Below are 14,975 nucleotides of genomic sequence, written 5' to 3' on the forward strand. Positions count from 1 at the left end.
ATAAAACAAATGAGAGACTGCAGTTTGCTTATCAGTTTGACAAAAGATGAACAACAATGATAATGTCTATTGTTGATAAGGATGTGGAGAAACTGGTAATGTCAGATACTCCTGGTAGGAATAAACTGGTACAATGCTTTTGGATGGCATTTACCAACAGGTCTTGCATCATATCCTTTGACTCTATCCAATGCAAAGAAATAATTAGATAAGTATGCAGACTATCATGTTCTGTAACAGTAAAACTGAAAGCATTCTAAGTCCCTCAGTAGGAGACTGCTAGGTAAACAACAGTACATTCAGACTACTGTGCTTTGAAAAAGGATAAAGCAAAAAATCAAACAAAACAAACCAGGGAATATAAATATATATATGCAAGGTTTCAAAATAGTATATGCTCCATAATGTCATTTTTATCAATAATACATTTATGTATGGTTATATATAGAAGACTCAATGAGTATTTGTCAAAATATTAATAAAATTTTTATTCTCAAATCATATTTTGAATATATGAGAGGAACTGTTAAATCTTCTTTAAAAATCCCTTGGAAAAGTCCAGCTTAATGAACTATACTTTAACATTTTCAGTTTACTTAAAGCAGGTTTATACATTTATTTGCCACCTTTATTTCAGGCAAGTATTCTGAGTTGGAATATTCTGTTCTGAACCACATATTTGCCCTAGAGAAATCAATGGTAAAAAGGAAGTTTACAGAGAGAAATATATTTTTGTGCATGACAGCTTACCGGTGTGATGCATCCATGAATCATATTGAAAATATGTCCCTTGAAATCAAAGAAAACAATATGTTTATACAAAGAATGTGCCCCAAAGTTCCCCAATAAAGGAAAGTGTTTAATCAAAATATTTGTTGACAGCTGGTTAGTGCTGATTCTAAAGTAGAAAAGAAAATCAGTGTCATTGTAGTCTTTTGTTTTGTGTATAAGAGCCGAATATGCAAATTAGCCCAAAATGGAGACTCATTATCTGTTTTACACTTCAAGTGTGATTTTAAGCACTGTAGGTATATATACACACACACACATCCAGAATACACATATATCTCAACAAACCATGCACATCATCTGTTCAGAACTGAGAAACGCATGCATGCTTCTACAACATTAAATGGAAGGCAGATGGTAGGCACTGATCAACAGAAATAAAATAAAATCCTTCTAAATCCTAGTCCCTCTAACATTCCTTCTAATTTTTTTTCTTTAGAAAAATATCAAGCAGTTCTTCATTACTGTTGATTTGCAACTTCAAAATTACAATAGGCAATGCAAAAGAGGATTTCAAAGAGGGAAAAATGTCTTTTGGCACAGACTCTCTTTCATAGACTTAGGCAAGAGATAACACTAACTTTGAAACTCATAGCATACTGTAGTTTTATCAGTATCTAATGTGTAAATTAGCTCTTTCTATAACGGGAGCTTTAGCTTTCAAAATACATAATTACTGATCATTTTAGTCTGCATCACATTTCTTTTGCAGGGTGAAAAGAACTAAAACAGCTGTTACATCCTAATAGCTTCCTAATGTGCACAGAATTTCTATGACTATTAGAAATTAAACCTACAGCTTCCTATCAGGCAGAACATATTCATGTGTATATATGACCCACATTATTTGGAAGAACAATTATTAACTTATGAAATTATAATTTGAAACATAATGAAGTAAGACTGCTCAAGAGAATGTTCCAGCTCTTAAATGGGGTCAAAGCCGCCAGTCCACACCAATCAGTTCCCCCACCTTTCCTCACATCATCGATAAAGTGCTTTGGGCTGAAGGGAGTCCAAGGGTACATGTGACCACCATTCCTTGTAGGGATCGAGCCCTCTATTTTCATACTGGGAGATGAATTTTTAGAAGGTGAACCAAGTTTGGCACTCTGCCCAGAATTTTCTGGCAGCAGACAAGCAATCTGGTTTCACTTCTGGTCCACTCTCCCTTGAGCCAACCTTGTATCCACAGAAAGCACCCTGGTCTAGGGAACTTGTGCCATTTATAATGATCACGGAGAAAGCCCTGATGGTTTTATTAACCATGAGACTTGTACACATAGTCCTCTTTGAGCATATTTTCTGTGGAAAGAATATTACAAAAGCTAGTTTCCTAGTATCTTTTTATAACACTGGGGGAAAAACAGCAATGTTAAAAGGATTTTTCCAGAAAAACAGATTATTACTCAGGCACCTCTCTTCAGGAATGTTAGAAGACTAAAGAGATTCAACAAGATATCTGAGGAGCAACTACTACCAAAGGAATATACAGTGAGGCCCAGGAGCCACAAAATAATTAGAGAGGCATACAAGATATATTATGTAATTAATGGTGAAATTGGGTGATTTAAGCTATAAACATTAAAAGGTCAGAGCAATCACTGCCAGGCTGTGTGGGGTGATCTGTTAATACGCACAGGCTAACTCTCCACTGAGACTATCATTAACTACTTAACAAATATCTTCTTTAGGTTACCATTTCTACAGTAAACAAGAGTAAAAAAGACTGTACAATTCACAAATAAATCTGTAAGCTTTTTTTCTGACCTCCAAGATCTGAGATCTAGGTGTTCTTCCCTTTTCTTGATCTTTCAAAAAGTAAAGTCAATGAAGCTTTAACTCCATTGATATCATTCTCTTATTCATTCTGGAAGCTGTGTTGGAGGTCCTGGAAACTCATTCCCACCATTTCCATTAATTCCTGGTTTCCTGTTTCCGTTCCATAGCTCGCCTGTGCCGGAGGATCCTCACTCACATTAAGGAGCCTAGAGTTCCAGACGTTTTGTATTCTATTCCCTCCTCGTGGTCCACCTGGCAGACCCACAACCCCGTGCCCAGCAGCACAGCAACCAGCTCCCAGGCTCAGGATTTCCTAAGTTCCATAAATAAGTGTTGGGAGCACTGCAGTACCAACATAGATTCTAAGATGATACCAAGTAGGAAGGCTGATTTCCTAATGTCCATTTCCTTACATGCAGCATGTACTCAACATCGAAGTACTTATGAAAATGTATTCTTTTTCTAAGCAAAAGACACACTGACTCCAATCCTGGCTCCAAAACAGGAACTTTTTCTCTGTTTCTTGGGTATTTTTACTCTTGTCTGAATATTATTTGTGAAAATTAACCTAATTTACAGTTCTCCACAGGGAGTCTTCTAATCTTGTTGAAAGATGTTAAAAAAAAAAAAACTTTAAATAAAACCTCCTAGACACCTGAAACAGTTATACAAGGTCACATAAAGAGAGAAAGGTGGTCATTCATGTACGTGTATCTGAGCTTAAGGAGGTATGGAAAGAGAGTAAGTAGATGATTTTGACTGGTGAGACAAAGTAAGTCATTTTTAATAAGAACAAAGGATGAAGCTAAAGAAGCAGAAGGACCAAATGATGGAGAGTCTTGAGAAGAGAGTTCAGGTTTGGCCAAGTCCAATGCAGACTCTGCCCTCGGCAACTGTCCTGCACACATGAACTTCCTTTCTCCCTCTGTTTGCTGGCTCAATCCCTTGGTCCTTTACAACTCCATTCAAATACTGTCTTTGGTAGGAACCCCCATAACAATGCTCCTGCATACCTTATCTCTTCCTTCATTTTGCATCTATCATATTTTACTTTAACAATCCTTGAAAGAAGAGCAAAAACTGTGTCTAGTTCACCCTTTTATGCCTGACACCTGGACTAACAACCTGTAATATAGCAAGTGTTAGTAAATGTTTGTTGAATGAGTATCTACATAATGTAGTAAGTAACAGAGTAGTGCTGAGGAGAGTGAAAGCATGAGAAAAAAGATTTTTGATGCTCACCCACAGAAGTGCTATCTGAACTTAATCCTGGACCTAACTGCTTGGGGAGCAACGATTAGTGCCACCAAATATAGTTCCTGCCCTTCCAGAATGAAAAACAGACAACGGCTGTTTGTGACAATAATAACAGGTCATTAATGTTATTAACATCATCTCATGCAACAGGCTTATTAAAAGGCACTAATTTATATTCTAAAATTATAAAATAAAATGCAAAGAAAAAGGACAACCCTGTTCTGTTTTCTCATATTCCAACTCCTCTACTGAACACACAACAGTTCAACGTGTTATTACTCTTTAAACAAAATAAACAAAAAAGCCTGAATGTGATTTAATAACATAAGCACAAACAATCATGTCTCCAAGGTCTTACTGAATAAAACACAGTGCGCTTTTTAAAATTCTTTTGGCTTAATAAGAGGGCTGTAAGTGAAAATATAAGTAGAAAATTTCTAAACGTTAAAAAAAAAGTGATTCAAGAGAGATTCCATAATATATGAAGTATGTTTCCAAATACAGTGGAAGCAAAGCAAATCAGGAGTTCAGTTAAGAACATCAGGCTCACTTTGAAAGTATAAAAGTCTACATGATCTCATTGGGAACTAAGGGGCCAGGAAATTCAAAGCTCTATTGACAAACTGACAAAACATACCTAGTTAAAGGATTGCTACACTCCCTTTGGCACATTTTAAAAGAAAACTTCCCCAACTGTTCATCCTCATCCTCATTCACATCATCAGTGGCCTCGTAGTCTGGGGGGGGCTATGGCCAGCACAGGCAGAACAGAATGGGCCGCGCCGGGCCCTCTCTTTGGCATTCCTGGAAACCGCTGCTGCCCAAGAGGCAGCAGGAGCTTCTTCGGGGCTTCACGTCTCCTCCTGCACTAAACCAGAGCTATTTCTTTACCTCGTATCCTGCAAAGGCAATGTAGGGCCACGATGTTAACTACAGTCAGATGGGACCTGCAAATTTAGCTTCCCTAAGGCTTAATTTCCTTGTTTGTAAGACTAGGCAGTTAGCGGTATTTCTCTCATAGAGCTGTTGTGAGGATCACACAAGGTAATGGCTGGTCCAGAGAAGATGCTCCTTCACTGTTAGACTGTCCCTTCCCATCCCTCCCAAGGTCCTGTAATCCTGCCTCTCTTTTCTTCATCCTCCTTTCTTTTGCTCCCCAATTCCTTATAACTACTTAATGGATCTATCTCCTTTGAGTTACTCTTCTACTTCTTTGAAAATTCCAAAGGAAGATTTAAAAAAAGCCCACCTTATTTGTATGAAACTGATAAATGCACCACAGAAGCCCACATACCTGCTATACTTTGCAGATGATGGGTCAAGAGCTGGTTGTTACCTGCATGTATATCTATGGACTTCACACATAATTAATACTTCATGTGAGTTGAAAGACTTAAATAGTACAAATAGTTTCACATGTTATTTCACAAGTCACAGACTTCAGAACAATCCATGTATAAATATGGTTTTATTTAAACAACAAAAACAAAAAAGCAATTTCAACCTCTCTTTGGCCTCAAGTAAAACTGTTATGATTTACTGACACCATGTGGCTGCGTTTTGCTTTGCATTCTCAGAAGAAAATGTTCCTGCATGCAGGTCTGCTCTATACTAGTTCAATTATGATGTCAGAGTTGTGGGTACAATTCACACTAAGTATGCACTAAAATGATTCCTTTTTTAAAGTGAAACTATTCCTTTCTTCTCTACATCTGGATCAGGCATTGCTTGAATTCTGAAGCTGCCAATCGCATAAAGTCAAGCCTCAGCATAATCCTAGCTACAATTCTAATGCATCCTGACGAACCAATGAATAATGTACAAGTGCCTTCCTCGAAGAGTAAAGGAATGTGTCAGTGTCCAGATACGGAAGCGGGGCAAACCAAGAGAAAAAAGAAAGCAGACACGCAGCTTTTGTACAATGTTAATACGGTTGGAAAAGAATGCTTCCATAAACAGCAATGTTTATTTTCTCATTTGTTTTATGTCCTGTAGATCTAGAGCACTGTGTGGGTACTGTAATCTAATGAAGATGGGTTAAAAAAAATGATACTGCATCTAATGATGGCAGGATAAGGAGGGACCCGGAATGTATGGTAGCAATAAAAGAGATTAAAGTGTCCTATACCAAAAAACAGTGCAGTTTTAGTATGCATCTAATGAGGCCTCCTATAGCAGGCCAGTTACTCCTGAATAACAGCGCACACCAAAGAAAGGCTGAATATCTAAAACTATGACCAGAAAATATCACTCCTTTCATTTCAGAAAATACCCACCTTCCCTCTCAGGCCTTCCCTGACCACCTCCCCGACACCTCCCCTAGACCCCAGTCACTATCACAGTAGCATCTGCACAACTCTTCAAATGGCTTAACGCGTTGTTACTCGTGGGTGTCGGTTTCTCCCAAATTCCATGACAGCAGAAACCGTGGCAGTTTTCTGCAGGCGTTGTGGCCTCGGTATCGAGTAGACTGCAGAGCACAAAGTAGAGCCGACTGCAGAATGAGCAAGTGATGAGTGAGTGAGTGAATGAATGAGTGAACTGATGAAGAAAAATCTATTTCCTTAGCTAGTGAAGCATGCCTAAATTTCTGGTTGTAAGTGAAAGTAGAAGCATTCCAGTGAGACGCTTATCATCATTTATGGCTTCTAATATGACCACTGAGACCAGAAGACAGGCCGGCAGATGCTCTAGAACACTCTTTTTTTTTTCCATGACACATTTGGCACTTTATAATATCAAAAGGAGGGAAGGGAAACTACAATAATTACAACACTTTCAGCAACAAAGAAATCTGTGAAACAGAGTGGAGAACTTGCTAGAATTTAGCATATGATAAATATGACTGTTCACATTCATGTGATAAGGAACAATTATTAAATAAATGGTCTTAGTCAACTGACTATCCCTACCTGAAAATACATACAAAAAATAGTCTGGCTGAATTAAATATTTAAAGAGAAAAATAACAAATAATAGGAAAAGTTTATAAAAATATAATATTCTTTAATGCAAGAATGAGAAACACCTTTTCTAAACACGATAGCAGACCACCAGAGATTATAAAAAAGATTAACAGATTAGACTACTTTACGTATGTATGTATTTTTCGAACTTCAGTTTTTAGAAAGTAAAACTCCAAATGGCAAAAAGTACCAGTAAAACACTAAAAATTAAAAACACATTGTATAATACATCACAGGCAAAAGGATGGCTTATGTGTGTATGTATACACACATATATATCTCAATATGAATATGTCATACATATGTATATGTCAGTATATCAGAATAAGGTCTCACAAGACCAAAAAAGATGACTGCCTCTGAAGAAAAATATGCAGAAGACAAAACTGGGCTTTTCATAAATGAGAAATAACAAATGGCCATTATTAAAAATACCTCACTGATGATGAAAGAAATCTAAATTAAGTTTTTTTTTAATAAATCATCACTTACACTGGCAAAATGTTGACAAGCCTCAATTGGTAAGGGTTCAGAGAAAGAGCACTTCAGGGTATTCTTGGTAGAAACTGGGTACAACTTTACCAGAGGGCAAGCTTTATCAGTATCTAAAATATGTCTACATTATAATTTTATAATAAAAAATGTCATGAACAAGACATTTTCATTTCTGGTACTTAAAAACAAAGAGGGGTGCCTGGGTGGCTCAGTAGCTTTAGCACCCGACTCTTGATTTCAGCTTAGGTCATGATTTCACCGTCGCGGATTGAGCCGTGAGTCATGCTCTTCTGTACTGAAGTGTGGAGCCTGCTTGGAATTTTCTTTCTCCCTGACTTTCCCCCCGCTCACATGCATGCACTTGTTCTCTCTCTCTCTCTCTCTCTCTCCAAATAAATAAACTCTAAAAAAATTTTTTAAAAAGACAGAAGCCCAGTTTTGTGTTAACTGAGGTCCCCCCTTCTCGTGCCACATTCCTGTCATGCCCCACCCTTCTCAATACCCTTTCTGGCCTCTTCTTCAGTCACTGCTCCTCCTGATTCCTCTCATGTCTTTGACCAGTCTGTACAGACAACACACCTGGGTGCACCCTGAGGCCTGCACTTGTAGGCCCAGGTTCTGCCCCAGGAGCACACTGGGAATTCCAGCTACCAGCCACCTGCAGGCTCTGAAATCCACCTCTACCCATTCAAACCCACATTTTCAAGTCTTCTCCTATTTCAGCAATGGTATATGGCTGCCAAACTATTAGCACCACGTTGAGAAACAGCCAGAAAGTTTTTTGAAAACACTCCCAGGGCATTCCATATTTGCCACTCCTTATTAGTGTCTTTTGTTCAATCCTAGGCTCCAGCATCTAGGAAAGCTTGAAGAGAGCTTACTAGATAGCCAAGAAAACAGTAAAGGTCAGAGAACTTATGGGTCGAGCAGAAATTGCCTTTTCCTGAGAACAAGAAAGCTGGTTGACATGTAACACAGTTCTGCGTGCATCTGAAAGAGTACACTAACATGGACAAATCAATTTTCTTCATCCCTAGGTGGGAGCTGAGCGAGGGGAGTTATTACTCTAGGCTTTTGGCCACATAGAACAGTCCCCACTTAATCGACAGCACATTCCTAAAAAGGGCCCAGAAGTCAGCGCAGATCATTCCCTCCATTCGCTATTACGGTAGGAACTATCACTCTGACTCTGAAGCCTGATGTTATCCTTACTGCCACTAGATAAAGTCTACTACCTTGGTGAGGTGAAGTGCATTCCACAAGCTCCAAAAATGGCAAATTTCATGTCATATGTATTTTGCCACAATAAAACATGTTTTACCAAAATGAAAATACATTAAATTTGTTGGAAATACACCAATATGCAGTTTATGAATACAAAGTCAACCATTTAAGGAATGTTCTGGACTGCAGTGTATGGACTGGCAATATAGAAAAGTGCTGAGAAGACTAGGCTCCTGAGGTCAGGAACAGTTTCCTCACAGTGAGAGCTCAAGAGGCCAAAGAGGATGGCAAGAATGAATCTCTTTCTCTGAAGGTCTCTGACAGTCTCAAAAATTAGAAAAAAATAAAAGCAGTTTTAAAATAATAAAAATAATAAAAACAAAAACAATGAAAATAAAAACCACCAATGACAGAGCCTCTCCTTTGGACCAAGCACTGTTTGTACATATGCTAAGCCATCAAACTCTCCACAGCAGACCTAACAAACGGCATTGTTGATATTCCTGTTTTTTTTACTGATGTAGAAACAAGGACTTGGAGAAGCCCAGCTTTATGAAGATCACCACGCCGGTACTCAGTGAGGCCAGAACGTGAGAAGAGCTCTATCTAGCTCCACAGTCCATGGTTTTCACTACACAGCACTGATTCACATGCAATCCAGCCAAGGCTCAGAGACAGCTAGTTAATCTCACACTCCCCAACTCACAGAGTCTCTTCTTTTGTGCATACAGTTGATGTAATATTTCATCAATACTTGGTACTCATATCTTTCAGGATTAACCTCAAAATTCAGTTTCCTGTTGCAAAACAGAAAGGCACCTCTGCAAACAGTACAGATCCACATACCACTCCAGAGACCTTTCAAGCACTAATATATATTTTAACAAATGCGTGGATAAAAAGTGTCAATGAATATATATACAAATTAATGCTGAATCAATCTCTCTTCATTATGCAGTCAAGGCCTTTACCCCATGAAACCTGTGTTAACATTAATAGAGTACCTACTGCATACAAGGTCACAGCTTGAGTACCAGGCAAGAATACTAAAAGATGAGAATCCATACTCCTTGCTTCCAAGACTTTGTAATGTTAGTATCAGAGGCAAGACAAATACTCAAAGGACACTGAAAAACAAATGTGACATACAAATGTGCAAGTTAACAAATAATGCAGAATAATTTATGTGTGCCCAGTAAAGTTCCTGAAAGATGTGTATTTAGAACACTGTTTAGTCAATAAATGATTGTGAAGATAAGAAATACCAAGTATACGATATCCTTGGATAATCAACTTAGAATTATTCTTAAGTGTATTTTTTAAAATTTTTAATGTTTATTTATTATTGAGACAGAGAGAAACCAGGCATAAGTGGGGGAGGGGCAGGGAGGAGGAGACACGGAATCCAAAGCAGGCTCCAGGCTCTGAGCTGTCAGCACAGAGCCCGACGCAAGGCTCAAACTGTGAGATCATGACCTGAGCCAAAGTCGGATACCCAACTGACAGAGCCACCCAGGCGCCCCTCTTAGGTTCATTTTTAAAGGCTACCAAAATTCCAACCTATTACAAAAGGCAGTTTATAAAGGAATGTAGTAAATCATATGTAAAAGTGGTTATATCGCTTTTAAAATTTATTTCTTAACTAGATGGATATCAAGATTCTTTTCTTTTCTTGTTATCACCATCTCTGACATCATCTTTGCTTAGTTTTTCTTTACCAGGGTTGGGGGACTGGCTATACCAAGATAAAAACTAGCATCACGAATACAGCCAAGCTCTACAACTCATAAAAGCTACATCAAGAAAAAGGAAGTCTAAACAGAAGAGACTAAATAAGAAAAGGGGAGTGTAAGTAATGCCCATTAGTAAATAAGGTGAAGTATATTTTCTAAAAGCCAAAGATCACGATTGAAGGCATACATCTCCCTCCACACAGTGGGAATTTCCAAGTGGGTAAAGAACACAGCCTCTGTCATGGCTACTATTATATTCATGATGATTTGTTCTGGGAGTCCAGTTCCTCCTGTTTCAAATTAAATGGAACCCACACAGTCCTTCAGTCCACATCAGATGCTTTGGTTGCTATGCTGCTTATTTTTTAATCCAATACAACCATAATAACCTGAGTCAACGCAGACTCAATCTCTTCCTCCAAGATGAGGCCTCTCTGTCACTCTCAAAGTATCCCTAGGCAGCTCTGAGACACAAAATCTTCACTCAATTTCTTGTCCCTCTTATTTTAATCCATTCAAAACTCCTCTGATAAAAGAGCAACTGCCAGACCTGCAACACTTTAGTCTCTCTTTGGGGAAATGAAATTGATTTCCTTCATTTTCACACAAGAGGATCCCTGGGTAACAATAGTGTCCAGTCATACCCATAATAATAATAATAAAAAAATGCAGGCAACATTCTTTCCTGTAACAGAAGCTGAGAGCTTTTATGGAGTTCCTTCAGTGGAGGTAAGAATTCAGCCTAATACTGTTAGATCCTAAGTTTGTAAAGTATAAGGGTATCTTCTGACCAAGAGGGTAAGTGCTGTTGGGCACCCCAATCTGCTCCAAATAAGCCACAGTGGGAGGTCTGCTGGGGTCCCGGGTGAGGGTGGGGATGGGAGCAGGTGAGAGGCCACATCCACACTGCCCCTGGTTTGCACCCCCAAATACCCCTCCTTCTTTTCTTGCCACACCTGACTAAATGAACCAATCATTTTCTGCCTTTGATCTTTTGACTCTAATGTAAGGAATACCTGCGGGCAATTTCCAAAGGGAAAATTACAACACAAAAGACAAATAACAGCAGAATTTTGGACGCCTCAAACCACCTTTCCCAACACCCAAATTCATTAGTTATATAGGCTTTACAGAATTCAGGTTTAAAAGATGGCTTAAATCTAAAGGAAGAATATGAAATATCAGAAGAATAGCTCATCTACACTTTCTTAAAACAACCTTCTATGAGGCTACAATACATAACAACAGTACCCTGCTCCAAACCCAACCCAGAAACACTTGGTTCTGTCAAACTCTACTGATAAGCACCGACCTAGAAAAAGAACACAGATATTCAGAACATGCGCACTAACATATAAAAATCTCCTCCTGGCCCTGAGGACTACCAGGGAAGCCTCTAGAAATATCTCCCATGACTTCTGTGGGAAGAACACAGCCCATACCAAGCATTCTGCTTTCAGTGTATAGCACAAAACACTGTGGATAAACAGTTCCACAGTGTACTCTAGAATTCAGATGCTTAATTTCCACATTTTCTCTAAGTTTTTTCATTGGATGCACTTGGTAGCTGATATCCTGAAAATTTTTTTCCTTGAGACAAAAAAAAAACAAAAAACCTTGGCTGTTTCTCAAAGTCCAAATCTTCTTAAGTAAACATCAAAATCATTACTTAGCTCTGAGAACTAACCTGCACACCCGGGCTGGAAAATATAACTTCTGCCAAGAACGACACAGATATTGTGAATGATCAATCACTCTGATCCAGTCAAGTTCATCCATCGACACTTCAACGAAGTATGAGTAAGACCTAGGAATCAAAAGGAAAAAGGCAGAAAAAAACCACATTAAAATAGCAAAGCCACATTATACTTAATAAAACGTTAAAGGGCACAAAAAATACACTATTCACTAATTACATTTTCTGCCTAACATCAATTATCAGAACTCTCTGCGTAACAATCAAATTCAGATAATAATAAAATCTGCATAGATCCCTGTATTGTAGAGTTCACCACAATGTGTCAAGATTATCTCTCAGGTATGTTTGTATGCTTTAGCAGATCATAAGCTGCTTAAAAAAAGGATCAGGCCATACTCATCTTCATATATTCAGGGTTTGGTACACTGTTTGGCACATATCCGGGGCGCAAGACATTTGCTCTTTTTCAAACATAGCCAGCTGCCTTGCTCCTACTACATCAGCAGATTAATAAAGCCATACCAAGAGAGAGGACAGAAAACAGACAAGTAAGGGGCGCCTGGGTGGTTCAGTTGGTTAAGTGTCCGACTTCGGCTCAGGTCATGATCTCATGGTTCATGGGTTTGAGACCCACATCGGGCTCTGTGCTGACAGCTCAAAGCCTGGAGCCTGCTTCAGATTCTGTGTCTCCCTCTCTCTCTGGCCCTCCCCTGTTTCCGCTCTCTCTGTCTCTCAAAAAGAAATTTAAAAAAAAGTGAACAGACAAATAAGAGGTATGCCTTCTTCTACCTTCCCTAGTCTGGGTGCTCAGCCCTGTTCTCTCAGGAAACCAACTCAGAACAGTTCCCAGGAAAGGCCAGCTTATCTCCAGCTCCCTCCCAGTCTCCCACCATCCCACACAGACATCCAACCTGAAGAAAAATAAATGACATGGGTGAAGAGATAATGCGTGTTTCTTTGGGATACAACATAGAATTTGGCAGCTAATAATCTGGCAGTAATGAAAATAGGCTATCACCCTCCCCTAGTCAGCTACCCTGGACCATTAGATGCTAGTCCCATGCTGAACCAATCTATATTCCCCTGTCATAAGCCAAATTTAAATTTGAGATGCAGTTATTACTTGTACTGTAATATCAACAGGAACAATCTCGGAAGATTTAGGTGACCATAAATGTCAGCCTGCAACCAACAGTTGTGACCAGAAAAGGTCAGCGTATTTTGTGTCATCCCTCATTTTCTGCTGCCCCCTCATTCCCATTCATTTTATCGCTCGGTCTCAAACTGGTTATAACCTTTTATTGAACCTCTCTGGGTTATCAGGAATGCAGGATATAATTTTACAACACATGTCAGAATCTTTTGGGCTTAAGATTCTGCATTTTTCACCTTTGCTTAAAATGATAACAACTTCTGTGAGAAAAGAACTGCTACATGGGAAAGTTAAGTCCCCCATGAATGTAATGCACATACTAAAACAAAGTGACCCATAACTATTTAACATCATGGAAATGATAATAACTACTTTCAGTTTCAAACATACTAACCTTTTCTTTTATTATCTTTATACTAATTTCATTATTAATTAAATGAGTGAATATATGCAAAGCTTTGAGAACAGAGCCTACCACATAAAAGTAATGAAAGTGCTATATAAGTATTATTATTGTTATACTGTTATTATTAATCCAGAGACTCTTGGAAATTATATGTGAATTAGCTCCATTTTGCCAACTAAACATATTATATCCAACAAAATACATATCAGGAAATGTTGGGTTTTTTTTGAGAGAGAGAGAGAGAGAGAGAGAGGGAGCGCGCGAGCGAGCGAGTGGGGGAGGGGGAGAGAGAAGGTGGGGACAGAGGATGAAAAGCAGGCTCCAAGCTATCAGCACAGAGCCCAGTGAGAAGCTCGAACTCACTAACTGTGAGATCATGATCTGAGCCAAAGTCAGATGTTTAATTGACTGAGCCACCCAGGCACACTAGGAAATACATTCTTAATAAAAAAGGGACCTCGAGCACCTATGCCTATGGGAAATGCTGACTCCTACTTCATAAAGATTCCCTCATCTTTGGTTCAAATGACTTAAAAGGCCAGAGTGGTGGTCAGTGATGCTAAGAGAAATGAATCGATGTGCAAGATTTACAAGGTATCATCACCACTGCTATCAAGTCCTCCATGCCGAGACACAGCTGCACTGAGTAGGGCCTAGGAGACTCTGTATCAGTTTCTGGGTATGTAGGGTTTAGGTTAATGATGGGCAGTGATGAGAAAGACAGTTCTTGGTCACCTATACTGCTCTAGTACTTCTGAGCAAAATGGCTGACCCTAGAAACCACAGTGAGTGAAACGATCAGAGGTGCTAGAAAGAAGGCAGGATCTTGAAGCCACTACACAACTGGGTGGGTTCCTAGGCCGGAACCCATCAAATTCTTTTCATAAACTTCCTTTGTTTTGAGGATGATTATTTATCTATATACTAAAAGACAATTTTTTTCTTTATCCATAGGATAAAATGCATTTAAAAAGTTGTAATGTCCAAAAGTGAAGAATCAGGTAAATAAATAATGATAACCCAGGTGGTAAAATATCAATGATTAAGAGTAATATTTTAGTTTTCTAAGTGTGCAGGATGGTTTAGTATAGATCTGGCTGTTTTTCATGTATGCAAGATGAAAAAAAAGACTTCCGTGCTGTTCCGCCATCTTGACTCCTCCAAAAAGTACTATTTTAGACAAGTATTTTTGAAGAGTAGAATGTTCACAACTACAAAGTGAAGTTAGCCTTTAGACATCGAATCTTTATTTTATAAAACTTATGGTTTTACAGGCTTCTGTTTTGCGTTTGTACCTGTGTGTATGACTACTTAAATATATACAAAGTTAGATAATCAGATATATACTGGTTAGATATATACAAAGATTATTAATGGCTGGCCAGATTGCTAACAATTTCTGTTTTCTTCTTTGTGCTTTTCCATATTTTCTGTGTTTTCTATGATAAACACACATTCATTACTTTTATAG

The 14,975-nt window shown here is 38.6% G+C and overlaps 1 protein-coding gene across 1 annotated transcript in view; it reads right to left on the minus strand.

Annotated features, from left to right (window-relative positions):
* The window catches only part of BTBD9 (BTB domain containing 9), a 49,406-nt gene that overhangs the window by 17,531 nt on the left and 16,900 nt on the right, over positions 1 to 14,975 (minus strand). Inside the window, exon 6 of the mRNA XM_029943167.1 lies at positions 11,934 to 12,053. Within this exon, the coding sequence (XP_029799027.1) occupies positions 11,934 to 12,053 (120 nt within the window). The remainder of the gene's footprint in view (positions 1 to 11,933; positions 12,054 to 14,975) is intronic.

This window comes from Suricata suricatta, chromosome 7, assembly GCF_006229205.1.
Source record: "Suricata suricatta isolate VVHF042 chromosome 7, meerkat_22Aug2017_6uvM2_HiC, whole genome shotgun sequence".
Taxonomy (NCBI): domain Eukaryota; kingdom Metazoa; phylum Chordata; class Mammalia; order Carnivora; family Herpestidae; genus Suricata; species Suricata suricatta.